We start from the raw sequence: 22552 nt of genomic DNA on the forward strand, positions 1-22552 counted from the left end.
ATTATTATTATTATTATTATTGAGAGCCAGTCTTATTACATGGCTCAGGCTGTCCTCAGACCCACAGCAACCCTCCTGCTTCATCCTCTGAAGTGCTGAGATTATAAATACAAGCCATGTGCCCAGATATGTTTCTGGATTGTACAATTCCCATGTGGGGACTGACAGATCTGCAGATGATAATGGGGGTGGGGGTGGGGTGTACCGTTAAGAGCTCTCCTTGCTGGTGTTGTAAGACATTTGCCTAAGGTATCACAGGATGATAGAGTTTCAAATCAGAAGGCAATGGAAGCCATGTGTACCCTCATAGGAAATTAACGCTCCCAAGTTTATCATCAGACTTTAAAGGATCCTCTCATTTCAGAAGCAAAATGTGCAACTTTACCCCTTGATTTTATTCCCAATTTTCAACTGGAACTTCTCTATCTGGTAAAAGCCAGGAAGCTATATGGATTGTGTTATGTAAAATATAAGCAACTAGTCACTTAAAATAGACAGAGTGGAATATACCTGAAATGAAGAAGTTGAATTTCATAGTCACACATCATACAAAGTTTGAGGCATTGATATGATTTTGTTAAACAAGAGTTTTCTATGACAAAGGTTAAAAAAGTCGCAGTATTAGTGATTATAAATATAAAATATATTAAAAAGGTGCTCCCATTATTTCTACCTGCAATAAAAACAAAATTATCTTCTTTGCTTTAGGAGTCACAGCAACCCACCTTGGAGTTCAGCTTCCGGCGGGCTGCCGATGCCATGGTTCCACAAGATGGCAGTGTCGTACACAAATGTGAGCCGGAGTTCCGACTTCAAGTCGAAATGCTGCCAGCCTCCCACCCCCACGGGGGAATGGAACACGTAGGAAACATACAGAGGAACTCGAAGGGTCACATAGGACTGCACGAGGTTTAGGACCTAAAACAATGAAATCATCCCCCGTCAGTGTTAACCAAATCAGCCCAATTCTGCAGAATTTCACAGCACTGTATTTTCCTCACTTCACACACCATGTCACTACTGTCATCGGCAACAGGGATGTTCACCATTTCCAGCAGTACATAATGGCAACTTTACGAAGGCACGGGCCTCATGCACATAATTTACCCACTTAAGTGGATAAGTCAATAGTTTTTTGATGTATCCAAGGAACCATGCAACCACCACCACAATCAACTTTAGGAAGCATTCATTATATCCACAGGAATCTAGCACCCAGGAAAAGTCACCCTCCTCATGGTGTGGGTGACTGCTAATCCACGCCCTGTATTTGCCTCCTCTGAACACGTAGAAATGGATCTTGTCAGTTGCTCTTCTTTCAATGTGTTACTGCCTTTTATTAAGGGATAACAGCCTAATATATAGATATATTCTTTTTTATTGATCCTCAGAGGAATGGTGTGAATTTGGAACTATTATGCAAAATGCATCTCTGAACTATTTTTTTTAATCATTTAGAAGAAGTTAGGATGAACATAAAGATGTAAAAATACACATGTTTAGCAATGGCATGGTGCAGTTATGATGTTTCAAAACAAATGAACTGTCTTTGAATTTTATATTTTCTTTCTTCTGGTATTCAACAGTGGGGTAAGGGAGGTCAAGAGAATAAATTAATATGTATCAAGAATCTACCAAATTTCAGACAATGTGTTGGTTACTAATGAAAGCTATTTAGTATTTTTATTCTCATAATTGTATATATGCAAGGTGGTTTGATGGATGGATGGATAATAGCTAGAAAGCAAAGAGGTAGAAAATGGAAGACGCAGAGAAATTAGACAAGTTCACCAGATTTTTTGAAAACTTATTCTTATTTTATGTGCATGAGTGTTTTGCCTGCATGTATGTATGTGTACCACATGGTACATGCCTGGTGCCCACAGATGTCAGAAGAAAGCATCAAATACCCTGGAACTTGAGCTACAGACAGTTGTGAGCCACCATGTGGGTGTTGTGAACTAAAGCCTGCAGGAGCAGCCAGTGCTCTTAACCACTGAGCCATCTCTCCATCCCCTGCCCCCTCATCAGAAGTCTCTGAACCTGAGTGGCCTGTGGAAATTGGAATCTAGATTCTAAGCCCCTGTTCATCTCTCCCACACTTTATGAGATTCTATACAATGCAGAGTAATCCTAAGACCACCCGACTTACTGCATTTTAATTTCCAAATGTGCTAAGGACCAGTACAGCAATCACATCACCTCTCTGTGCAAGAGGAAATGGTAAGCTGACTCTTCTTGGAAGTTCCAAGCAGGCTTTTGGAACTGGTCTCCTACAAAGAATTGACATAGGGGACTAGACATGTATTTCACTCATGAGAAATGTGCAATGATATGTCACACTATCATGGGGTTAAGGGCAAAGTCTTCAAGTCACACACACGACAATCCAGATCAATAACGAAAACACATGTAACAAGAAAGACCCACCTACCAGATGAGCAGCTTGTTTGGTTCTCACCTGTGGGGAGCAGACACGCCCTGCTCCCTGATACCTCAGTACCTTGTAACTTGAATGCTTTGAGATGCATTTCCCACGAGCAGCCATAATGACTACCACTGAACAATGAGTTCCGAAGGGCAGTTAACACTCTGGCTACCTGGGAAAGTGACTTGTTCAACCAATATGGCATTGGTGATTAAGATTCATATTTCATTCTGTGACTTTAATAATCCATCAGCTAAAACATTAGGCTTTAGGCATGGACTTTCAATTTAAAAAATGTAGCTTTATGTTTGCCAATATTGATATACTCGCCTTCAAATGTTACGTGAAGTGCTGTTCAGAAGGGAATTTTTAGCATCTACTCTCAATAAGATAATTGGAATATAGCATTCTGAGTGGTTCTCATTTGATTTTGTTGAACTTACTATGTAGCCTACTGGCAATCCTCCTGCCTCAGCCTCCTGAGTGTTGTGATAACAGGTGTGAGTCTCCACACCTGGCTTTATTTTATTTAATTCTCAATGTGGTGATTTTTGAATACAGGACCTACCCGAGTCTTGTACATTTTTTTTTCATATTTAAGGCCAAGTTTTCCTGGCTATTTAGGATCTCTGCCTGGAGGGGACAGAGCTGAATGAAACCTACTTCAATCATCCAGTCACTTGCCTGTTTCTTCAACCGAAAACTGCAATGCAACCATAATTTCCGATGCCACTTTCCAGAACATTCAATTTCTTTTAACCTTTACCTCAGGACCTTTAAATGTATAAATCATCATCTGAGGCCCAATAACTGAACTGACATGCCCTTAGTGACATTTAAAGTTAATTAACAAAGGCAAACAACAATTTTAAGATTATATTTAAAGGGAGCAAATATCTTGGAGAAAGTAACACATTGTCAAATTTTATATTATGCTACCAAGTGCCAAGCATATATGTGGAGAGGATATTGTTCGCCTAAGGGCCTGAGACAGGGGGTTACTTTTTGTGGGAGAAGGGTAGAGGCGGGGATGAATGCCATTATAGCAATATCCATACACAGAGACTTGCCACTCTGTCTCCATTTAGAAGGCTCAGTAGCCACACACAGCTGCTGGCTACCATGCTGGACAGTGCAGTTCTATATTCCCATACTCAGTAGCCACACCCAGCTGCTGGCTACCATGCCGGACAGCACAGTTCTACATTCCCATACTCAGTAGCCACACCCAGCTGATGGTGATCACACCAGACAGCACAGACAGAGATTCCTATATTCAAGGTATTTTAATTAGGCCACATGTATTAGAAACAAAAACCATTGAAAAGTTGTTTATCTGCACATATATATGGCCTTATAATGCAGAATATGTGGTTTGTATTTACCCAAAAGATTGAACACAGAGAGTTTGTAAAAATTCTTGTTCAGGGATATCACTGATGGGGAATGGCCCCCATTGTAATGTGTTTTTCTTGTGTCTTTTATCGCCTCAAACATCAATCAAGATGGGGGTATTAGTGACTATATAAAGCATCACATATCAAAATACAAAGCTTCAAATCTCACAGTACGCAGTTAGCTGCTCAGTTGAGGGGACTGTTCCAAATTCTTAGCCAAATTCTCTGAGTAATATTCATCTAAGAGTGCTTAGGAGCAAGGAGACCTTGGCTTCTGCCCAATTACAGCTCTTTTGTAGGTCGGCGAATCAGAGAGGAAGCCTGGGTAGGCATCAATATTGAGCCAAATTTTGTACAATGAAGGACAACTTTAAGAGATGTGTGCTATATAGAATTATACCTAGTTTAATTAACAACCATAGAAATATGGTGTATTATGATGTGATGTTCAAAATGGAAACAACATGTAGCCATCAAGTTATAAGTCTGGCAGGTATGGTGGTCACACCTTTAATCCCAGCACTCAGCAGACAGAGGCAGGGGATCTCTATGAGTCCATGGCAAGCCTTGTTTACACAGTGAGTGCCAAGCCAGCCAGGTCTACACACTAAGGCTGTTTCAAAGGAAAAAAAAATAACTCTGAAAATCTTACCTTGTCATGGCACATGCTCATGTTAAATTAAAAAGCAACATACAAAATAAAGTTAGAAAAATTAAGCCACCACCATTAAACTATGCATGTTATTAAAGAGGTTAATACGTCTTTGTGTAATCATGGTGGGATAGTGGGTGGGATTTTGTCTGACTTTCATCTGTTCTCCTGAGTTCAGAAATGATGCTATTTTGATTACAAAAATTATTGCAAAAATTAACTGCTAAATCTGATAACATAGGCAGCAACATATGTCATGACCATAATGTGAATAGGGTTGCTCTTGACTGATGTAGCATGGCTTACTTATAAGAGATATAAGAGAATTCTTAGAAGAGAATCAGTATAGGAAGTGTAAAATAATAGGATGAAAAGTCATGACTTCTGATATATATATATTCCAGCCTCTGTGTTCATATTGGTAAGCCAAACACACCTGTAAAAAAGGAGGCAGAAATTCTTCCTCAAACAAATCAACTAAGAACAATACTCGTTCACTTCTCCAGACCACAGAGTGTCTTTCCAGGAGCATATTGCAATTTCATGCCATAAGAGCAAACTGTAATTGGGCTGCATTTCTGCAGCGTAGGCCTGGCTGCTGAACAACATGACCGGCTGCTGTGGACCTAAGAAGTCGAGAGAGTCAAGAGTCTAACCTTGAACAAGAGCCAGTAAAGCTCAGAAGAATGTCTTTTATTTTTCAAAGAACTTGTTTAAGAAAAAAAAAGTCACCCAAACTCCCAATTGTTTAAAAAAACTAAGTTTAACTTCTGTCCCGTGTTTCTCATTGCATGCTCAACCTTAATTAAAACAAACAAACAAACAAACAAACAAGGAAAAACAGAAAACGAGACATGCATAGAGACAGAGCAGAATTATTGATTAAATATGTATTTTTTTGTTATCTGCCTTTGCATTTTTTGAGGTTAATAGCTAAAGATTATTTTAGAACTGAATAAAATTCAAGAACTTTAAAATCCTCTTTCTGCACAGGCAAAATTCTTAGCCTCTTAGTGAGTATCGACTTGACCTATATAATTTCCTTTGCTGGTGCACAGGGCTCCTCACCGGGCCCCTGGGATGTTTCCTGGTACAGACTAGATGTCAAGCGACTGTTTTGTGAATATACAACTGAATAAGAAGGTCTTGATATCAGCTGAAGAGAGCTGTAGTCACACTGCACAAAAGTCAACAAACCTCATTGCCGTCAGCACATAAAAACCCTGGATTTTTCCCACCCTCCCTTCACTTTGGCAACTCTTTCTCATGGGTTAAGTAGTCTGAATAGGGAGTCTGGAAGTAGAATATTCAGTGTGTCAGAAACAGAACTTTAAACACACACACACACACACACACACACACACATACACACACATATGCTTGTGCATGCACGGTAGCAATTTAGCAATATTTCACAAAGGTAGCTGTAGCTGTAGTGAGCACAGATTAACAAAAGTTGTTTGCACAGTGTTAACTTAGGCTAAAGTGCCAAGTCTAGGACAGGTGTTGGAGGGTGGGTAGGGTAGTGTCTGCTCGGCCCTTGGCCAGGGCTTTATAATACAGACAGATGTGTGTGCAGCTGATGCCGCTGATGGGAGTGGAGTGTTCAGCTACCCACAGAGCCACTCCTAAACCCTAACCCCGCCCGCTCATGCTGATGGTTCACCTGTATTTTCACCAGCTTAGCCAATTATAAATTCAGAAATGGAAACACTTGGAAGACTGGTGAAATTCCAAATCAGAATCTAGTTGTTCTATGATGTGGTAACTTTGAGCACCACCTCAGCAAATGTGCTTCCATTTCAGATTGTACTGCCTGTGTGCAGCTGATGCTGCACAACTCCAGCCCCAGGGCCTGCACACCTCCAGCAGCAGGGCCTGGATTAGCAACATTTCACCACCTCAGCTGAGGATGTACGTTGGCACATGGTTTCCATAATGGTTGCTGTGCAGCATTCATCTATGAGGGACAGAGGGAAGCTCAGTTGGCTTTCTTATAATAGTGTCGATGACTACATCCATTTTCACAGTCAATTACATGTTAGGATAGGCACATGATGGGTTATCCACGCGGGCACACAAGATAAGCACACAGCGAGTTACCAGCACAGACACCCAAGCTACATGAATTTGGGCAAGTTATCTGAGTTTTCTTTGTTCCTCTTTCCTGATCTGTAAAGGGGAGTGGGTGGGCAGGGTGTGGTATTTATTTGTATGGAGTTGGGAGGTTAGGAAGAATGGATATATATGTTTAGAAAAGTGGAAGGCACACATTTAACAATAAATTTACTAGTTATTATTATTTCAACTATCACCATCATTGTTATAATTTTGGGTTGAGACAGGGTCTTATGTAGGCCAGGCTGGCCTCGAACTTCTCATCTTTCTGTCTCCAGTTCTGAGTACTGAAACTATAAAGTGTACAGTGCTACACTCGGTCTGTGTGGTGCTGGCCAAACTTAGGGTTTCATTAGGCAAACACCCAACCAACTGAGCTCTCTCCCCATGCCTAGTGCCGTTATTTTAATCGTTAGAACTACCATTGACTATTTGTCTCCAGGCTTAGACGCATCAGTGAATGGAAGAACAGAAAGGGATGTCTTGGAGGGCTAGCTTGCTTTTATATTAATTTAGGTTTGTTTTTTTTTTTCCTTTTCTCCTCTACCCATGGTTCAGCAGTGTGCTCCAGGGAGAAAGTAAGTCAATAGTCTGTAGAAAAAATGAAGTTTAAGCAGAGGAAGAATGAAGGGTGAGTGGGATTGTCCATCTTTAAGCTTTCCTTTTAGAGCGTAAGCAATGGTTTTCACTAGCTTGTTACCATGTAGATTATAGTGAAGGTTTCAGAATTTCATAATGAAACCCAAAACCTCAGTGACTCTCACTGAATCTGTTCTTCTCAGCGGTGCTGATCATCATGGTTCCACCATTGGATTGATTTTCAACAATACCAAAGCAGAAAAACTTCTCATAAGGGATTCTGATATGTTGGCCATCTACTGAAAAAGCTTACATGAAATGGTTAGGAACTAGATGCTCTGCAGACCGGAGAGATGGTTCATCAGTTAAGAGCACTGGTTGCTCTTCCAGAGGATCTGGGTTCAAACCCTGTCACCTCCATGTAACTTCAACCTCAGAGGACCTGATGCCTTTTCTGGTCTCTGTGTATACCAGGCAAAATGTCCATACATACGAATAAACAAACAAACCAACAAATAAATAAATATTGGCTGACTGACCTTAGGATGTGCTCTCTCTCATTCCCAGTGTGTATACAAGCATTTCATGCAAGACAAACCTGGCTGGAACCGGCAGCTGCCAGCTCCTGCCTAACAACAGAACCACCCACAGTTCAATTAGAGACACAGCCCTGGCTTCAATTACTTGAGGTCACTGGACACAAAACATCTCTGGACCCAAATGATTCAACAGAACGATGAGCATAAAACAGCAATAATGGCCATGAAAAACAAAACGAAATAAAACAAAAAAAACTAACGAAGTGGAATCTGTTTAAATGAACATTTAACATTCAGCAGCCAGATTTAGTCTGAAGAGTTCAACACCTCAGAGGCAAGCCTTGCCTTCAAAACACGCTTGCTGCATTACAGTTGGCCGGCAAAGGCAGCATCCGCTTTGCAGGGTGAAGGCAGGCGTGCACTGAGACACCCAGCTGTCCAAGTGACAGATAGAGACATATTTCCACTCTGTGGGGAGGACAAAAGATGTTCCTGTGGGTGCAAACAGACTACAAACCGGCTCACAGAGACACTCTGAAGCACAGAGAAGCAAGCCAGCAGAGACCCAGCTGAAGGACAGTGCAGTCCTGTGGCTGTGTCCTCCTTCGTTTATGCCCACTGCTCCTGTGTCTGGAGCGATCAGAAAGGAGACAGTGATTTGATAACGGCTGCACAAGCTCCAGGAGGAAGAGATAAGGGCGTGTGATCTGTGAGGAGGAGGCGGAGCTACTGTTTGTTTGTCTTTTTCTTTCCTTTTCTTTTTCCTTTTCAGATGGCGAAGACAGACTGAGGGAGATGTACCCAGCGAACCACCACCCATGAAGGCAGGCTTTATATAATATGTCTCTGGAGACACACAGCTAGAATGCCTCAGAACCAAATGTCAAGTGTGCGTTTGCGTGATTACAGTGTCAGGCTCTAACCATCTCCTCACACCGTCTTTATGTTGATGCTTTAATATGGGTTTTCACTAATTCACACTATTCACTGACTCGTCTGCTTCTTGAGCATAGCAAGTCTTAACAGCTGTTACCCACTAGCTTCCCGGCACCACGAGAGGGCTACTCATTTAACACCAACTGTAGTGGAGATAAACCAAGTTCCACAGCTCTGCTGTGGGAATAAAATGATGGTACGTTACCATAGACTTTCCCCTTTATTTTACTTTCAACCCAGCAGGAATATAGCCTTTAGAAATCCACCTTTGGGGACTGCCATATCTATTAAGACTCCCCTTGGCTAAATATTGAAAGATATGGTGCATTCTGCATGTCATTTGCTACTTGAACATATTATATAGGCCTCTCTCATAACTGTTTGTTAATTCAGGATTTTAGTTCAAATACTCGACATGATTTTCAATACAAATTTTTGTAGTGGGTAGCCATTCTAGTTTTGATCTGGAAGTTCCAACCCCCACTGAGGCTTTGGTAACTGTCACGCCTACAAGGCGAGGCCAAGAGAGGACCCTGAAGACCCGAGATCAGGATGCACCACCTTCTCTTAGTTCCTGGACCCTGGACGCTAGAGGTAGACCAAGCAAAGTTCTCCAGAGAACATCACTGGACTGCGCTACATCTTCCCCAGACCCTGAAACCTACCTATCCCTTCACTTGTAAGTTACCCCACTAATAAAGCTCCCTTTTAACTATGTGGAGTGGCCTTAATAATTTCACCAATAAATTTTAGAGTTTTAAAAATTACAACCTAAACGGGGACTCTGTTACTTATTATTCTAGAGGTGTTCTTTTGATGGTCTGGGAGGAGGATTTTGTGTATCTCTTGTATATTAATATGTCGTATGACAGATTTTGATACCAGCTGTCAGTCGTCCCTCTGTGACTAATGGCTAACAATACTGAGGTAATAGTTGAGATTAGAAAACTACTGACAGACCCAAGCAGCTGGTTTATCCAAGGAGCAAGGCTCAGATGTTGGAATGTGTACCTGGCCATCCGTGCCGATGGTGCCTCCACAGTCTGCCAGGAGCTCCGACATGTCATAGTAGCTGACGAACTCCCATAGGCAGGCTTCCAGATTCAAGTTTCGGTAGAACCGTAAGGTACTGGAGCCCCTGACCGGCACACTGTACTGGTAAGGATAGGTCTCTCCAATGACCTCTGGGTTCTTCGTGGCATTGGTCAGGAAGCCATGGTGGGTCTTCACTTCATTGTAGTCCAGCAGGTTGGAGCATTTGTGGTTCCCAACTCTGGTGCCATCAGGGCTGAGGGTCAGCTCAAAGTTGGACAGCTCTCTCGTGGAGATGATGGGCAGCATCCCTGCAGGGAAGCACAGGGAGGCACCGTCTGCTCTCACTTGCATTTTTATTTCAATTCTAAAGAATGCTTTTGAAGTTGACAGACTTTCAAAACTGGATAGAAAGAGTTGAAAGCAGCAGATGGACTTGAAAGTCAGTTTGCAAACTGAAGATGAAGGAAGTGAAATAAAGCAGGTTACAGGTACTCCCAACTCCCAAGGTCTTACTTTACCAGGATATCTGCCCTCTATGTGTCCAGGGTCTTGCTTTACCCAGGGTACTTACCATCTATATGTGGCATCGTGACAGTGAGCTTGATGAGATTTGCGAAGTCTGGGTCCTCGGGACCAGTGTAGCGCAGTTTAGCTGAGAAGGGTTCCGCCCCCACGACCCCAGGCACACGGGGCTGACAGAGACCTTGAAGAAAATGAGCACATTTATGCTAAAAGATGACAGCATGCAAATAATGTTTTAATGTAGATGCTATTGCTTTTCTGCATTTGAATATTCCCTGTGATCTAACACCTGACTGAGAATGCGTATCATAAGGAAGCAGAAGAATGTGTGAGAGGTGACCCTAGCATGCAGTTCAGGGGTCTCTCAACAGTTCTTGGATAGACTGACAATATATGATGACCATTTATGCCAGAAACATATTCACAAAATTATTATATAATATGAACAGATAAAATGAAACACGGTTGAAATACATTACAAAGTATAGTTAAATAAAGTGAATCTGAATGTTACCCTAGAACAATATGATGAATCATAAAATATGTATTATATATTAGCTATAATAAATATTACTTATTGGTGAATAAAACTCAAAGTGAGTGTGTGTTTTAACAGTGTTGGAACTGATCCCAGAGCTTTACTGCATTATAATTTCAAGTCCTAAATATACTTTAAGAAAAAAGGATTTTGTGTGTGTGTGTGTGTGAGAGAGAGAGAGAGAGAGAGAGAGAGAGAGAGAGAGAGAGAGAGAGAGAGAGAGGGAGGGAGGGAGGGAGGGAGGGAGGGAGGGAGGGAGGGAGGGAGGGAGGGAGAGGGTGCTTATAGAGTCCAGAGCCATCATATTTCCTGGAGCCAGACCTACAGGTGGGAACCAACTGACATGGGTGTTTGGAACTGAACTTGGGTCCTTTCGTACATGCTCTTAACCACTCATCAACCCAGCTACCTAAAAATATTCTTTAATCTGAGAAATTTTAAATAGAAATATGCATGTACATTTTAAAAAGCCCATTTAGTTTAGGAATAGGAGTCTAAGTCAGAGGTGGAGTACTCGTCTGCCATGTGTAAGACCCTGGGTTCCATTCTCAGCACTGCCGACAGTAAACCCAAGGGGCTGGAGAGACAACTCAGGGATCATGAGCACTGGCCGCTCTTGTGGAGGACCTGGGTTCAACTCCCAGAACCCACACAGTGGCTCACAACCATCTGTAAGTCTAATCCCAGGGCATCTGATGTTCACTTTTGACCTGAGTGAGCACCACATACACACGGTAGATACACATTTACATATAGATACATACAAGCATACACACATAGACAAATAAAAATAAATAAAACTTAAAAAAAAATCCAACCCACCAAATCCAAACCAAACCACCAACAAAAAACATACATAACCATCTTTACTCAGAGGGAAGATTACTTTCTATAAAGTGGGGTTCCTGTTAGTGTAGTGTCTGGCCATATTCTATTATGCACTTCCAACCATGTGTCCCAGGCCAGCTTCAGCCTCAGCCTCCCTTTGGTGATTAGGTAAGACTATGTACACATGGCTCTCCACCTACACCAGCCTTCCCCTGTGTCCCCAGCAGATCCCCATGCATGCACCAGCCAGCTGGGCTCTTCACCTGGTATAGTAATTCCTCCTCGTCCAGACCAAACCCTTCCTCTGTATTTCCTCATAAGTTTCCCCATATTGGAGCTTGTCACTCCTAAAGAGTTCATGTTCCTTCATGCTTCTTAGAGTCACTTCTCACCTTTTCAAGATGCATCTCAGTAGCTCCTCTACGTGGGACCAGACTCAGATTACCTATGCCTCTAATCTGTCTATGGACTCCCGGAGCAAGGGAGCCCTCCTTTATCATCATTACGAGTACAAGGCTCTTTACCTAGCACACCCCAGGTGTTCATGAAAGGTATGGAATTACGGTTTTCTAATGAAGACTTGCAAAAATGGATATTTGTCTTTAAGTAGAGTTCTATGGTACACAGGGGTATTTGGAGGAATTTATACACAGAGATGAGGTGTTTGCAATACGGCAGTGTTTTAGTGACCTTCCCAGGGAAACATCTCTCACCTTCCTCTCTGTCGATGGTGATGATGGGGCTCATCAGCTCCAGGCCTTCATTCCCATCGGCGTTCACTGCACGAGCCGCACACTGTACCCGGGAACCAGGCTGAAAGTATATGGAGTCTAACGTGATCATTTTGGATGATGTGAAAAAGGTGTCAAAGTCCACCTCTCTCAAAGGGCTGGTCACACCATCCGGGCCAGCAGGAGCGCTGATCAGCCACCGGTATCGGGTCAAAGTGTCATTGATGTTCTCGCTGGCACAAATAGAGCCTGTTTTGTCATAGTCTGGATATTTGGGGTTGCAAGCCTATGGGAAAAGCAAGTAAAACAGAGTTAGGACCACAGTAGAGAGTAATGTGGACTTGGACTTGATGCTTCTCAAGCTCCTTCAGTCCTGATGCTTCCGCTGCCCTCGACACTGCGTTTGGTCATGCAACTTCTGGCTTCTTATTCTGAGCTGCCATCCTTTCTCTGATCTTTCAACTTCCGATAGCTCACTGGACATGACCACACTCAGAAGTGTCAACCACGTCATCATCTCTGGAATCCCTAGAGTCATTCTTACTCTTTCTCTCATGCTTCTGTCCCCTCTCCCTCTGCCCTACAAAAGGTATTGGAGTCTACCTCTCTCGTGAGGCTGGTCACACCATCAGGGCCACCAGGAGTGCCAACCAGCCATCCATGGAGAGTCCAATCCTTCTCTTTCCTTCTTCACGTCCAGCAGGCGGGGGACCCTGACCACTCTGCTTTATAACACTCCTTAACTCGATCCCTTCTTCACCATTCACACGGCTCCTTCCCATCTAACTCAAGTCCTCCCTTTCCGACTCTACACCCCTGCCCCGCTAACATTCCAACAGGACCCTCTTCTCACGCGGCTCTTCTGCATGAGAACGCATCCTGCTACCCAACAAACGAATTCCAAGTTGCCTAACGTGGCATTTAGAACCCCTTATAAATGAACACCAGATTATCCACACATTGTTAAACCAACGAACGCTCATTGTGTGCCTGTTGTATGTGGAGTGTTTCATTAGGGCTGCTGTGACCTACAAATATACGTCATAGCTTTTGTTCACCGGGAACTTAAGATTCAGTTACAAGAAGGCAAGCAAAACCTGTAATGAACCCCTTCCATTCTCCTTGGCAACCACCCTCTCCAGAATGATCTCCCCTTACCTGAATCTAAAACTGTCAAAAGTCTACCTGATCCTCCACACCAGACCTTCAGCTCGAGCTCTTACACTCGGCCTCATATCAGAGCTACAGCTCCTTATTTTTTCCACTTGTGCTTATTTTTTTAATCCCTTCTGTGCAGAGTTCATGCTTTACTGGTTTTCCTGACAGTGACGGATTCTTAAACCACACACTGTGTCCTCGGTTAATAGGCTTTTGTTTTGTTTGTTTGTGTTTTGGGAGGAGGAGAAGGGGAGCTTCATTTAATTATTGTTATTTTCTGCTTTTCACAGCTCAAAGCTTAAACCTTAAATTTCCCAAGACAATACTGAAGTTTATAATTATTTTAAATCGTTATCTTCTGAGGTGAGAGGGTTAAGAGCATTTGCTGTTCTTACAGAGGACCTGAGTTTGATCCCCAGCACCTACATGGCAGCTCACTACCATCTGTAACTCCAGTTCCAGGAGACCTGACACTCTCTTCTGCCTTTAGCACCAGGCGCTCATGTGGGGCACATACAAGCATGCAGGCCAACACTCATACACGAGAAGCAAAAAATGAGCAGATCTTTAAAAAGTCAGTTATCTTCACATTTCCCCTAAATTGATCTACGTCCTCCTCACCGTAATGCAGACAACAGGATAGCCAGACACAGGCCCAGCATCCTCCTTGGCTTTGGAAGTGTCATCATATATCAGCAAGGACACAATGTGAGGGACAGAGGGAAAGGTGACATCCGCCATGCTGTTGACTTCCTCTATATAGACAATGGCCTTGGTTGCCTGGGAGGAAAGGAGAGTGATCGTTGATTATCAAATATTCAGGGTCCTGGAACTTCTCTCATTCAGAACAATGACTGGAATCTCTGTGAGGAAGTTGTCCTGCCCAGACCCCATGCAGAGTGACAGCCCCCACACAGCTTATTTCATGTGATCCTGGTACCTTGCTCATCTTGAATGTTTACAGGGGAGGGACCTGAGCCTTGGGTGGCTCATCCAAGGCTTGCCACTAGCCCATTTGATACTTGGGTCCTAAGGTTTTCTCTTCAGTTGTGATGATGGTAGATAAATCAGTTGTGGGTTTGTGACATTGAAGTAACATCAACAACAACAAAATCTATTAGTTGACAGTGGGAGAAAAAACTGACAGACACCTTGAGAGAAATGAGACTTTCAAGGTCACGGGATTGTGTGAGCTGTGGTGATGTGGAGAGGCCAGGGAGAAGCTAAGCTTTAGATGGACCAAGGCTTGGACTGCCTGGGACTAGGGGAGAGAGAAGATGAGCATGAGACAGAAGGAGACTCTGGATGCTGTCTAGTCAAGGAGGAAAGTCACCTCTGTCCATGTCTCTGGCTGATGACTGATAGGGCAGTCCTCAAGAATTGACCTGACACTTTCAATAGTGCCGTATGCAATGGACACATCCCAAGTTGACAAAGACTATAAACCAAGAGTGTGTTTAATCTTTCTAACCCTGTGAACATCATGGATCAGAAACACAGCACTGTAGGATTGCAGCTCGTGGTTGTGGAATAAAGATAAAAGTAAATTCAAATTATGTTTATTTTTTTTAAATTTTACAATACAAGTCAGTTCTACATATCAGCCATGGATTCCCTTGTTCTCCCCTCTCCCGCCCCCCTCCCCTTCCCCCCAGTGTACCCCCCCATTCCCACCTCCTCCAGGGCAAAGCCTCCCCGAGGACTGAGATCAACCTGGTAGACTCAGTCCAGGCAGGTCCAGTCCGCTCCTCCCAGGCTGAGCCTAGTGACCTTGTATAAGCCCCAGGTTTCAAACAGCTAACTCATGCAATGAGCACTGGACCTGGTCCCACTGCCTGGATGCCTCCCAAACAGATCAAGCCAATCAACTGTCTCACTCATTCAGAGGGCCTGATCCAGTTGGGGGCCCCTCAGCCATTGGTTCATAGTTCATGTGTTTCCATTCGTTTGGCTATTTGTCCCTGTGCTTTATCCAACCTTCGTTTCAACAATTCTCGCTCATATAAACCTTCCTCTTTCTCGCTAATTAGACTCCTGGAGCTCCACTTGGGGCCTAGCCGTGGATCTCTGCATCCAGATCCTTCAGTCGTTGGATGGGGTTTCTAGCATGACAATTAGGGTGTTTGGCCATCCCATTACCAGAGTAGGTCAGTCCCGGCTGTCTCTCGACCATTGCCAGCAGTCTATTGTGGGGGTATCTTTGTGGATTTCTGTGGGCCTCTCTAGCACTTTGCTTCTTCCTATTCTCATGTGGTCTTCATTTACCATGGTCTCCTATTCCTTGTTCTCCCTCTCTGTTCTTGATCCAGCTGGGATCTCCCGCTTCCGCAAGCTCTCTTTCCCTTGACCCTCGCCCTTCATTACCCCCCGCTCATGTCCAGGCTGTTCATGTAGATCTCATCCATTTCTCCATCATTGGGCGATCCCCAAATTATGTTTTTGCACATAATTTTACAGCAATGTAAAGTCAAAGAAATGTAAGTTGAATCACAGTCAAACCAAAGACATTTCTATATTTTTAAGCATCTCTAACACTGAAAATAATTTTTCAGACTCTTTGTTCCTTTACTCAAAAGAATGTTACATGATATTCCATTAAAAACAGGGAAAGATTCACAAAAAATTCTACACACAGATCTTGAGTTATAAATATGACTTAAGAAGGATAACAATGTGGCTGGAGAGATGGCCGAGAAGGTAAGGCACTTGCTGCTAAGCCCAGCATCCTTAGCTTGATCTCCAGAATTTAGATTGTGGAAGGAGAAAACTGATTCCTAGGCTGCCTCTGACCTCCAGGTGTGTGCACATAACCCACATCATGAATACAATATATATATATATATATATATATATATATATATATATATATATATAAAGTTAAAAAATTCTGAAAGGACAGCAATGTCACAGAATTACCATTTTTACTGAGTAATAAAAATACTTAAGAAAACATATTCTTCCATTTGACTTCTCATTGACAGAGAATGAAACAATAAAAGCAGTATGGTGCACTTACACATAGTGTTGCTTTAATTGTCCTTTTCCTATGAGTGGCATGTCATTTAAATTTTTTTCCACTGTCAAAAACAAATTCCATGGAGATTACATCTATCTTGAAGAAAATATGGTAGGTGGTATGACGTAGAAAACACATATTATGACTATAAAATTTTGCACATGAAGCTCTCAACATCAAATTCTAACCAAATTAGGAGGAACTAGTGAGCCCCTGGAGGGCCAGGAAAGAGCTGGGTGGGTAAAGATGTCTGCTTCAATTAGTGTTGAATAAATGTCCCATCTTTGTGGCAGGCAATTCCAATGTCAGTCATGACATGGGAAGGCTAAGAGGGCTGATGTGGGGCCTGAGGACTACAACTTTGAGTTCCCACCAACACAATTTTCCAAAGACAGAGCGAAATGCCCATGTTCTGAGCTAATCAGAACAGAAATTAATTTGGGTGATTGAAAGGGACCATGCATATCCCCTTTCATGTATGACATCATCATCATCATTTTTTTTTTTTTTTTTGAGACTGGGTTTTTCTGTACAGTTTTGGTGCCTTTCCTGGAACTCACTCTGTAGACCAGGCTGGACTTGAACTCACAGGCCTGGCTCTGCCTCCCGAGTGCTGGGATTAAAGGTGTGTGCCACCACTGCCCAGCCATCATTATTTTTTAAAAAGATCGACTTATTTTTATATTACGTGTTATGAGTGTTTGCCTCCATGTATGCATGTGTACTGTGTGTGTGTGTGTGTGTGTGTGTGTGTGTGTGTGTGTGTGTGTGTGTGTGCAGTGCCCAGAGACCAGAAAAGGTCTGGAATCCCCTGGAACTACAGTTACAGATGGTTGTAAGACACTGTGTGTTGGTGCTGGGAACTGCACCCAGGTCCTCTCCAAAAGCAGCAGGTGCTTTTTACTGCTGAGCCATCTCTCTAGTCCTGAGTCTTCTTCAGTGTGACGTCTCACATGCATTTATTCTAAGAAAAGGTTGGCTGCAGACTTACAAACACATTGTCTCACTTACCTGTATCTCTGCCACCATATTTTCATCTGGCTTCAGGTGAACAGTGAAGGACTCCCTCATCTCTCTTACCCCATCGAAGATGACTTCAATTTCAACGATGTGCTGGGTTTCCCCTTCCTTAAACTCGATTTCTACAAATACAAAGTCACTGATTTAGTCTTTCGCATATGAACCTGAGATCTTCTTGGACTGGGGTATGTAACAAGGACATTTTACATTGTGGTTCAGTACATAGGTGTGGTTACTTAAAGGGAATCAAACTGCTAATAAATTAGTACTATTTGTACTATACTGTAGTGTGTGTGTGTGTGTGCGTGTGTGTGTGTGTGTGTGTGTGTGTGTGTGTGTGTGTGTGTGTGTGTGTGTGATGCGTACCTGTGCACATGTGGAGGCCAGGGAAGGATACAAAGTGACTTATTCTATCACTTTTTACCTTATTGCCTTGAGACAGAGTCTCTCACTAGACCTAGACACCTTGGCTGGTGTCCAACAAGCCCCGCCGATCTTCCCATCCCAGGAGGGTTCCAGGCTTGGGGAGCCAGGAGAGGGGCTGGGATTTGAACTGAGATCTCATGATTGAATAGTAAGCCCTCTTCCTGCTGAGGCATCTCCCCTGTCTCCACTCTGATATTTTCTACTATTCTATTCTTCTCTATTCTATCCAAAGGAAAATTCTAATCATGACTTACTAAATTGATCTGTTGACCCACAGTTTGGAAACTGCTGAGTGATGAGACAGTGAATAGTTTTTATATTGGGCTATTAAAAACTCCCCTTTCAGCCCACAGATTTCCTAAGCCAATGAAACCCAGTGACTGTAAACAGGACCGTGGATAGGAATGACTGAATGTTAGTAGGTTTAGGAAGATACATATGAGGCTGGATTGGAATTGTTTTAAGTGCATTACTAAATTATATTTCAAAGGCACTTATTTTTGCTGTTTCTAGAAACGTAAACGGTAATGTTTTCTCCCTCACCTGTCCCACTCAGCAAGGACTGCTTTGCTGTCATGAACATGCAATCCAACCACGAGGGTACTTTGCTATCAGTTATTTTTAAAAACTTAAAGCATTACCATGATGGGTTTCATTGAAGCCTGAGTAGCAGGCCTTACTACAGAAGGTGGAGGAGCTGGTTTGTAGGTGTTCTTCGGCTTCCAGTGGGAAAATAGGAAGGAAGACAGACACCATCATTCCAATTAGGAGACAGCGCTATTTCCTGCTGCCGTACTTGCCGTCACTCAGTTATCAATTCTTCATGGCAGGAAACTGCATTTCTGAGGTACTTCCCACTCACTTTTGTACTTCAAAATTTTTATTACCAATTACAAAGAAAAATTTTTAAAAAATCAGCTACTAATCAATGCAATTAAAATTTTCATTCCTATTCTGGATATAATTCCCCTCCCCCGCCATCATTTAGCCTTAGTATGCTTTTTGAGTTCAACAGTCTTGGATTTTGTAGCCCCCATGGGAAACACAGGACGATGAGAACAGCTAATTATTTCTAGCCTACCAATTGGTCCTTACATTTTTAAAAGCAAATTTTGGTGTGTATGTCTGCTGTATGCAATGCAATGCTATTTTATAAAATAAATTGGTTTGGTCTGTCTGGTGTGACTTTTAAAAATTACTTTTTTTTTTTTTTTTTTTTTTTGGTTTTTCGAGACAGGGTTTCTCTGTGTAGCTTTGCGCCTTTCCTGGAACTCATTTGGTAGCCCAGGCTGGCCTCGAACTCACAGAGATCCGCCTGGCTCTGCCTCCCGAGTGCTGGGATTAAAGGCGTGCGCCACCACCGCCCGGCTAAAAATTACTTTTTTAACACTAAAAAAATATTGGAGAATTTCATAGGAAAACATGAATACTTGAGTTGTTTTGCATCTTTCTTCAAGGTAACTATTAACTAAAGACGCCTGTGGGCTCTTCTCCACTATGGAACTTCAGGTTGGCCAACAGTCCAGCTTCTCCGTTTTCCCTGGTTTCATTCCCTCCTGTCCCCAGACTTCACTCTGTAAGCATTCAAGTTTTTACAGCCATCTCCCCCTCTGAGTTATACAGAGAAAATGTCTAAGACGATTAAAAATAATTTATTGTAAACATCTCAATGGTTGCTTCTTGCTGTGCATTTTGCCGATGAGATTTAGTCTCTCCTCACATTTGCCTACTCTGTCATTTCATCTCACAGAACAGGAGTTCAACTTTTATGACAATGCTTTTCCTATTTGATTGATCTCGACCCCAATTTAGATTATAAAATGAATAATTAAAACATGTTTTAGAAAAAAAATCAATCAAGTTTTATTATAAACAGTAAGTCGGTGCTCAGCGATTACTTGACACCCACGTGGATTTAACGCTGTTTAACTTTATTCGGCTCTGTTTGTTAGCTCACTACATAGTTATAATTTTGCTCTGGTCACTAAAAGAATAACCTTATTTCTAAGATAGACAATTTCTGTTAAAGTCATACAGTGATATTTAGACAGTTTTTCTTTCATGTAAAATCTGTTCATTCCAGGAAGACTGACTTGAGATTTTGTAATTCGATAGAAAATTCTGCTTTATTTTCATGGCTTTTGAATTACACATGACATGCTTCCAAGTCTGGGAATAACACTGACTGTTCATGCGAGGGAAATTAAGCTCCATTTAGAAGGTATTATGTTTCTATTACCTATGAATTTTGTTACTGATTTGATAACACCCACCAGTCACTTTTAACATTTTGTTAGTAAGTCAGAAAATCAAGGTGAATGCCCAGAATGCTGTGATGAAAGAACTAATGGCCGATGAGGGGAAGAGATAGAAAAGCAGAAACATTCGTTGGTAAGCATAATTTATGTTTATGATTATGCTGTTAGCAAATAATGGAGAGAGAGAGAGAGAGAGAGAGAGAGAGAGAGAGAGAGAGAGAGAGAGAGAGAGAGAGAGAGAAGCATCTATTTATTTTACTAGCTCCTGAAAGTAAACGATGGAATGGTCCCCAAACTTGCACATGGAAGAATAACAGGCGTCCAGAGAGGCTCCTACACCCCACAGGGCTGCTGTAGTTGGTATTCCATTATCTTCCCACTCTTCCCTGTTAGCATAAAGTTTTCTAACTTTAATGTTTGCATGAAGCTGTTCAGCATGGTCAGCACACACTTTCCCATTCACAGCACACAAATGCTATAACATCTGACCACTGGATGGAGGTAAAACTCACAGTCAGTGGACTCAAAGCACATAGAAATTCTCAAAATGTCCCTCAGAGAAAATTCTGGGGATTCTGCTCTTTGTACTTCTAAGGGTAGTTTAAAAGTTCATTTATATTCACTTTCCCCCCTTTTCTCAGAGTCCCAGCTCCAGCAGTGCAGCACAATCCAGCTGGTGACAGACCCTGTAAGACCCATCCATACCTTCTGACATGGGGTGGTAATCCTCTCCGGAGGTGGCCGAGCCGTCTTTGGTGTGGACTCTCACAATGGAAACCTTTGAAGTGTCTCCTTGGCGGACCACTGGAATTTTGACGACCACGGACTCTCCTGGATTGCTGGGCTCAGTGACACTAAATTTGGTTTCTCCAAATTTGATAACAGCTTCTAAGAGTGCGGAAAACACAGGCAAATTAAGTTGCTGGCAAAGGGTGTGTGTGGGGGGCGTGGACAGTTTTCACCCTATTTCTTTCCCCATGGGGAGCTTTTATTATTGTTGTACTCATGGCTTCTCTCTGTTGCCTCAGTATTAGTGTGAGTGCAGAAGGAGAAGCTGTTAAGTGTAGCCTAGATCCTTCCTGGGAAACGGTGAGCCCACAGAAGGCATGTCCTCAGTGTTGTCTCTTTGTCCCATAGATCTTACAAGAGCAGGCCATTGAGAAGGGGCGTGGAAGGGGGAACCACTGGCCCAGGACTGGATAGACATAAAGACATAGGTAGGGGAGAGGGCAGGTTTGAAGACTTGCGCTTCAGTATGCAGGCATGAGCCATAGCCTCCCCAATGAGCTTTGTCAGTTTTGAAATTCTAGAGCACTGGCATTGAACTCCGGGCCATGTACATGTTAGGTAAGTACGTGACCATTGAACTATATCCAAAGCTTTTTGGTTTATCAGTTTTCCTTACATGTGCAGTGTGTGCATGTTGGTGTTTGAACTTGATGCTGGATGTCTTCCTCCATAACACCCCACTTTGTTTTCTGAGGCAGAGTCTTTCTCTGAACCTAGAGCTTGCCAATTTGGCTAGTCTAGCTAGCCAGCTTGCCCCAGTGATCCTGTCTCGGCCTCCTTAATGAAGTAGGGGATTGCTAGCAGGTTTCCACACCTGCCCAGCTTTTATGTGGGTGCTGGGGACCTACACTCTCATCCTCATACTTGTCTGGCAAGTGCTGGCTGTATCTACTGAGCATCCTATCGGCCCCCTAAATTGATCAGTTTTGGGGCTCTGTTTTGTTTCTCATATGTTTTCTTATGTCTCTTTTGTTTGCAGATCCTATTGAGAAAGAGGGGGTACTTTTCTGAGCCACCTAGGAACTCGGGGGTGGGGTTGGGGGGATGGTGGGGGGAAGACTTCAGTTCCAGATTCACTGGTTCTCAAAGGCAGTGACTCTTACTGTCAGCATCATCCTGGATCTTTATCAGAGTTTCATTTTGTTCACCCACTGCGGCCCCGAAGGCAGAGCTGCTCTGTGGGGTACCAAGTACCAGTCGCAGCTCCTCCACGTCCTCATATATATCGTCATCCATCAGCTCAAGGACACAGGGCTTCTCGGTCTCACCTGGAGCAAAAGACAGTGACATGCTCTAGAAGGACTCACCAACAACTAGCACAAAGCAGAAGAGCAGGGTGTTGCTCCCCCACAACCCTCCCCCCTTTCCCCCCCATCTGCCCCGCTCTGCCAGTGCAAAGGCTGCTCTTTGGAATAAGCCTGGAATAAGTGTTTGCTGAATGACTGTTTGCATGACTCTTTGTACACAGGCCCATACTTTCATAAAGATGTCTATAATTTCTCTCTTCACAGTCCAGCATGCATCTTAGAAAGCAAAGGAAAAAAGGAAATGCCAGTTTTGTGCGTGAGTTCCTAGAACTGCG

The 22552-nt window shown here is 42.9% G+C and overlaps 1 protein-coding gene across 1 annotated transcript in view; it reads right to left on the reverse strand.

The window, feature by feature from the left end:
- The window catches only part of Frem2 (FRAS1 related extracellular matrix 2), a 148747-nt gene that overhangs the window by 14348 nt on the left and 111847 nt on the right, over positions 1–22552 (reverse strand). Inside the window, exons 10-17 of the mRNA XM_006977580.4 lie at positions 22074–22238; positions 20887–21069; positions 17489–17619; positions 14083–14241; positions 12286–12589; positions 10256–10387; positions 9661–9992; positions 726–918 (exon numbers count right to left, since the gene is read on the reverse strand). Coding sequence (XP_006977642.1) covers positions 726–918; positions 9661–9992; positions 10256–10387; positions 12286–12589; positions 14083–14241; positions 17489–17619; positions 20887–21069; positions 22074–22238 — 1599 coding nt within the window. The remainder of the gene's footprint in view (positions 1–725; positions 919–9660; positions 9993–10255; positions 10388–12285; positions 12590–14082; positions 14242–17488; positions 17620–20886; positions 21070–22073; positions 22239–22552) is intronic.

This window comes from Peromyscus maniculatus, chromosome 6 (assembly GCF_049852395.1).
Source record: "Peromyscus maniculatus bairdii isolate BWxNUB_F1_BW_parent chromosome 6, HU_Pman_BW_mat_3.1, whole genome shotgun sequence".
In the NCBI taxonomy this organism is placed as follows: Eukaryota; Metazoa; Chordata; class Mammalia; order Rodentia; family Cricetidae; genus Peromyscus; species Peromyscus maniculatus.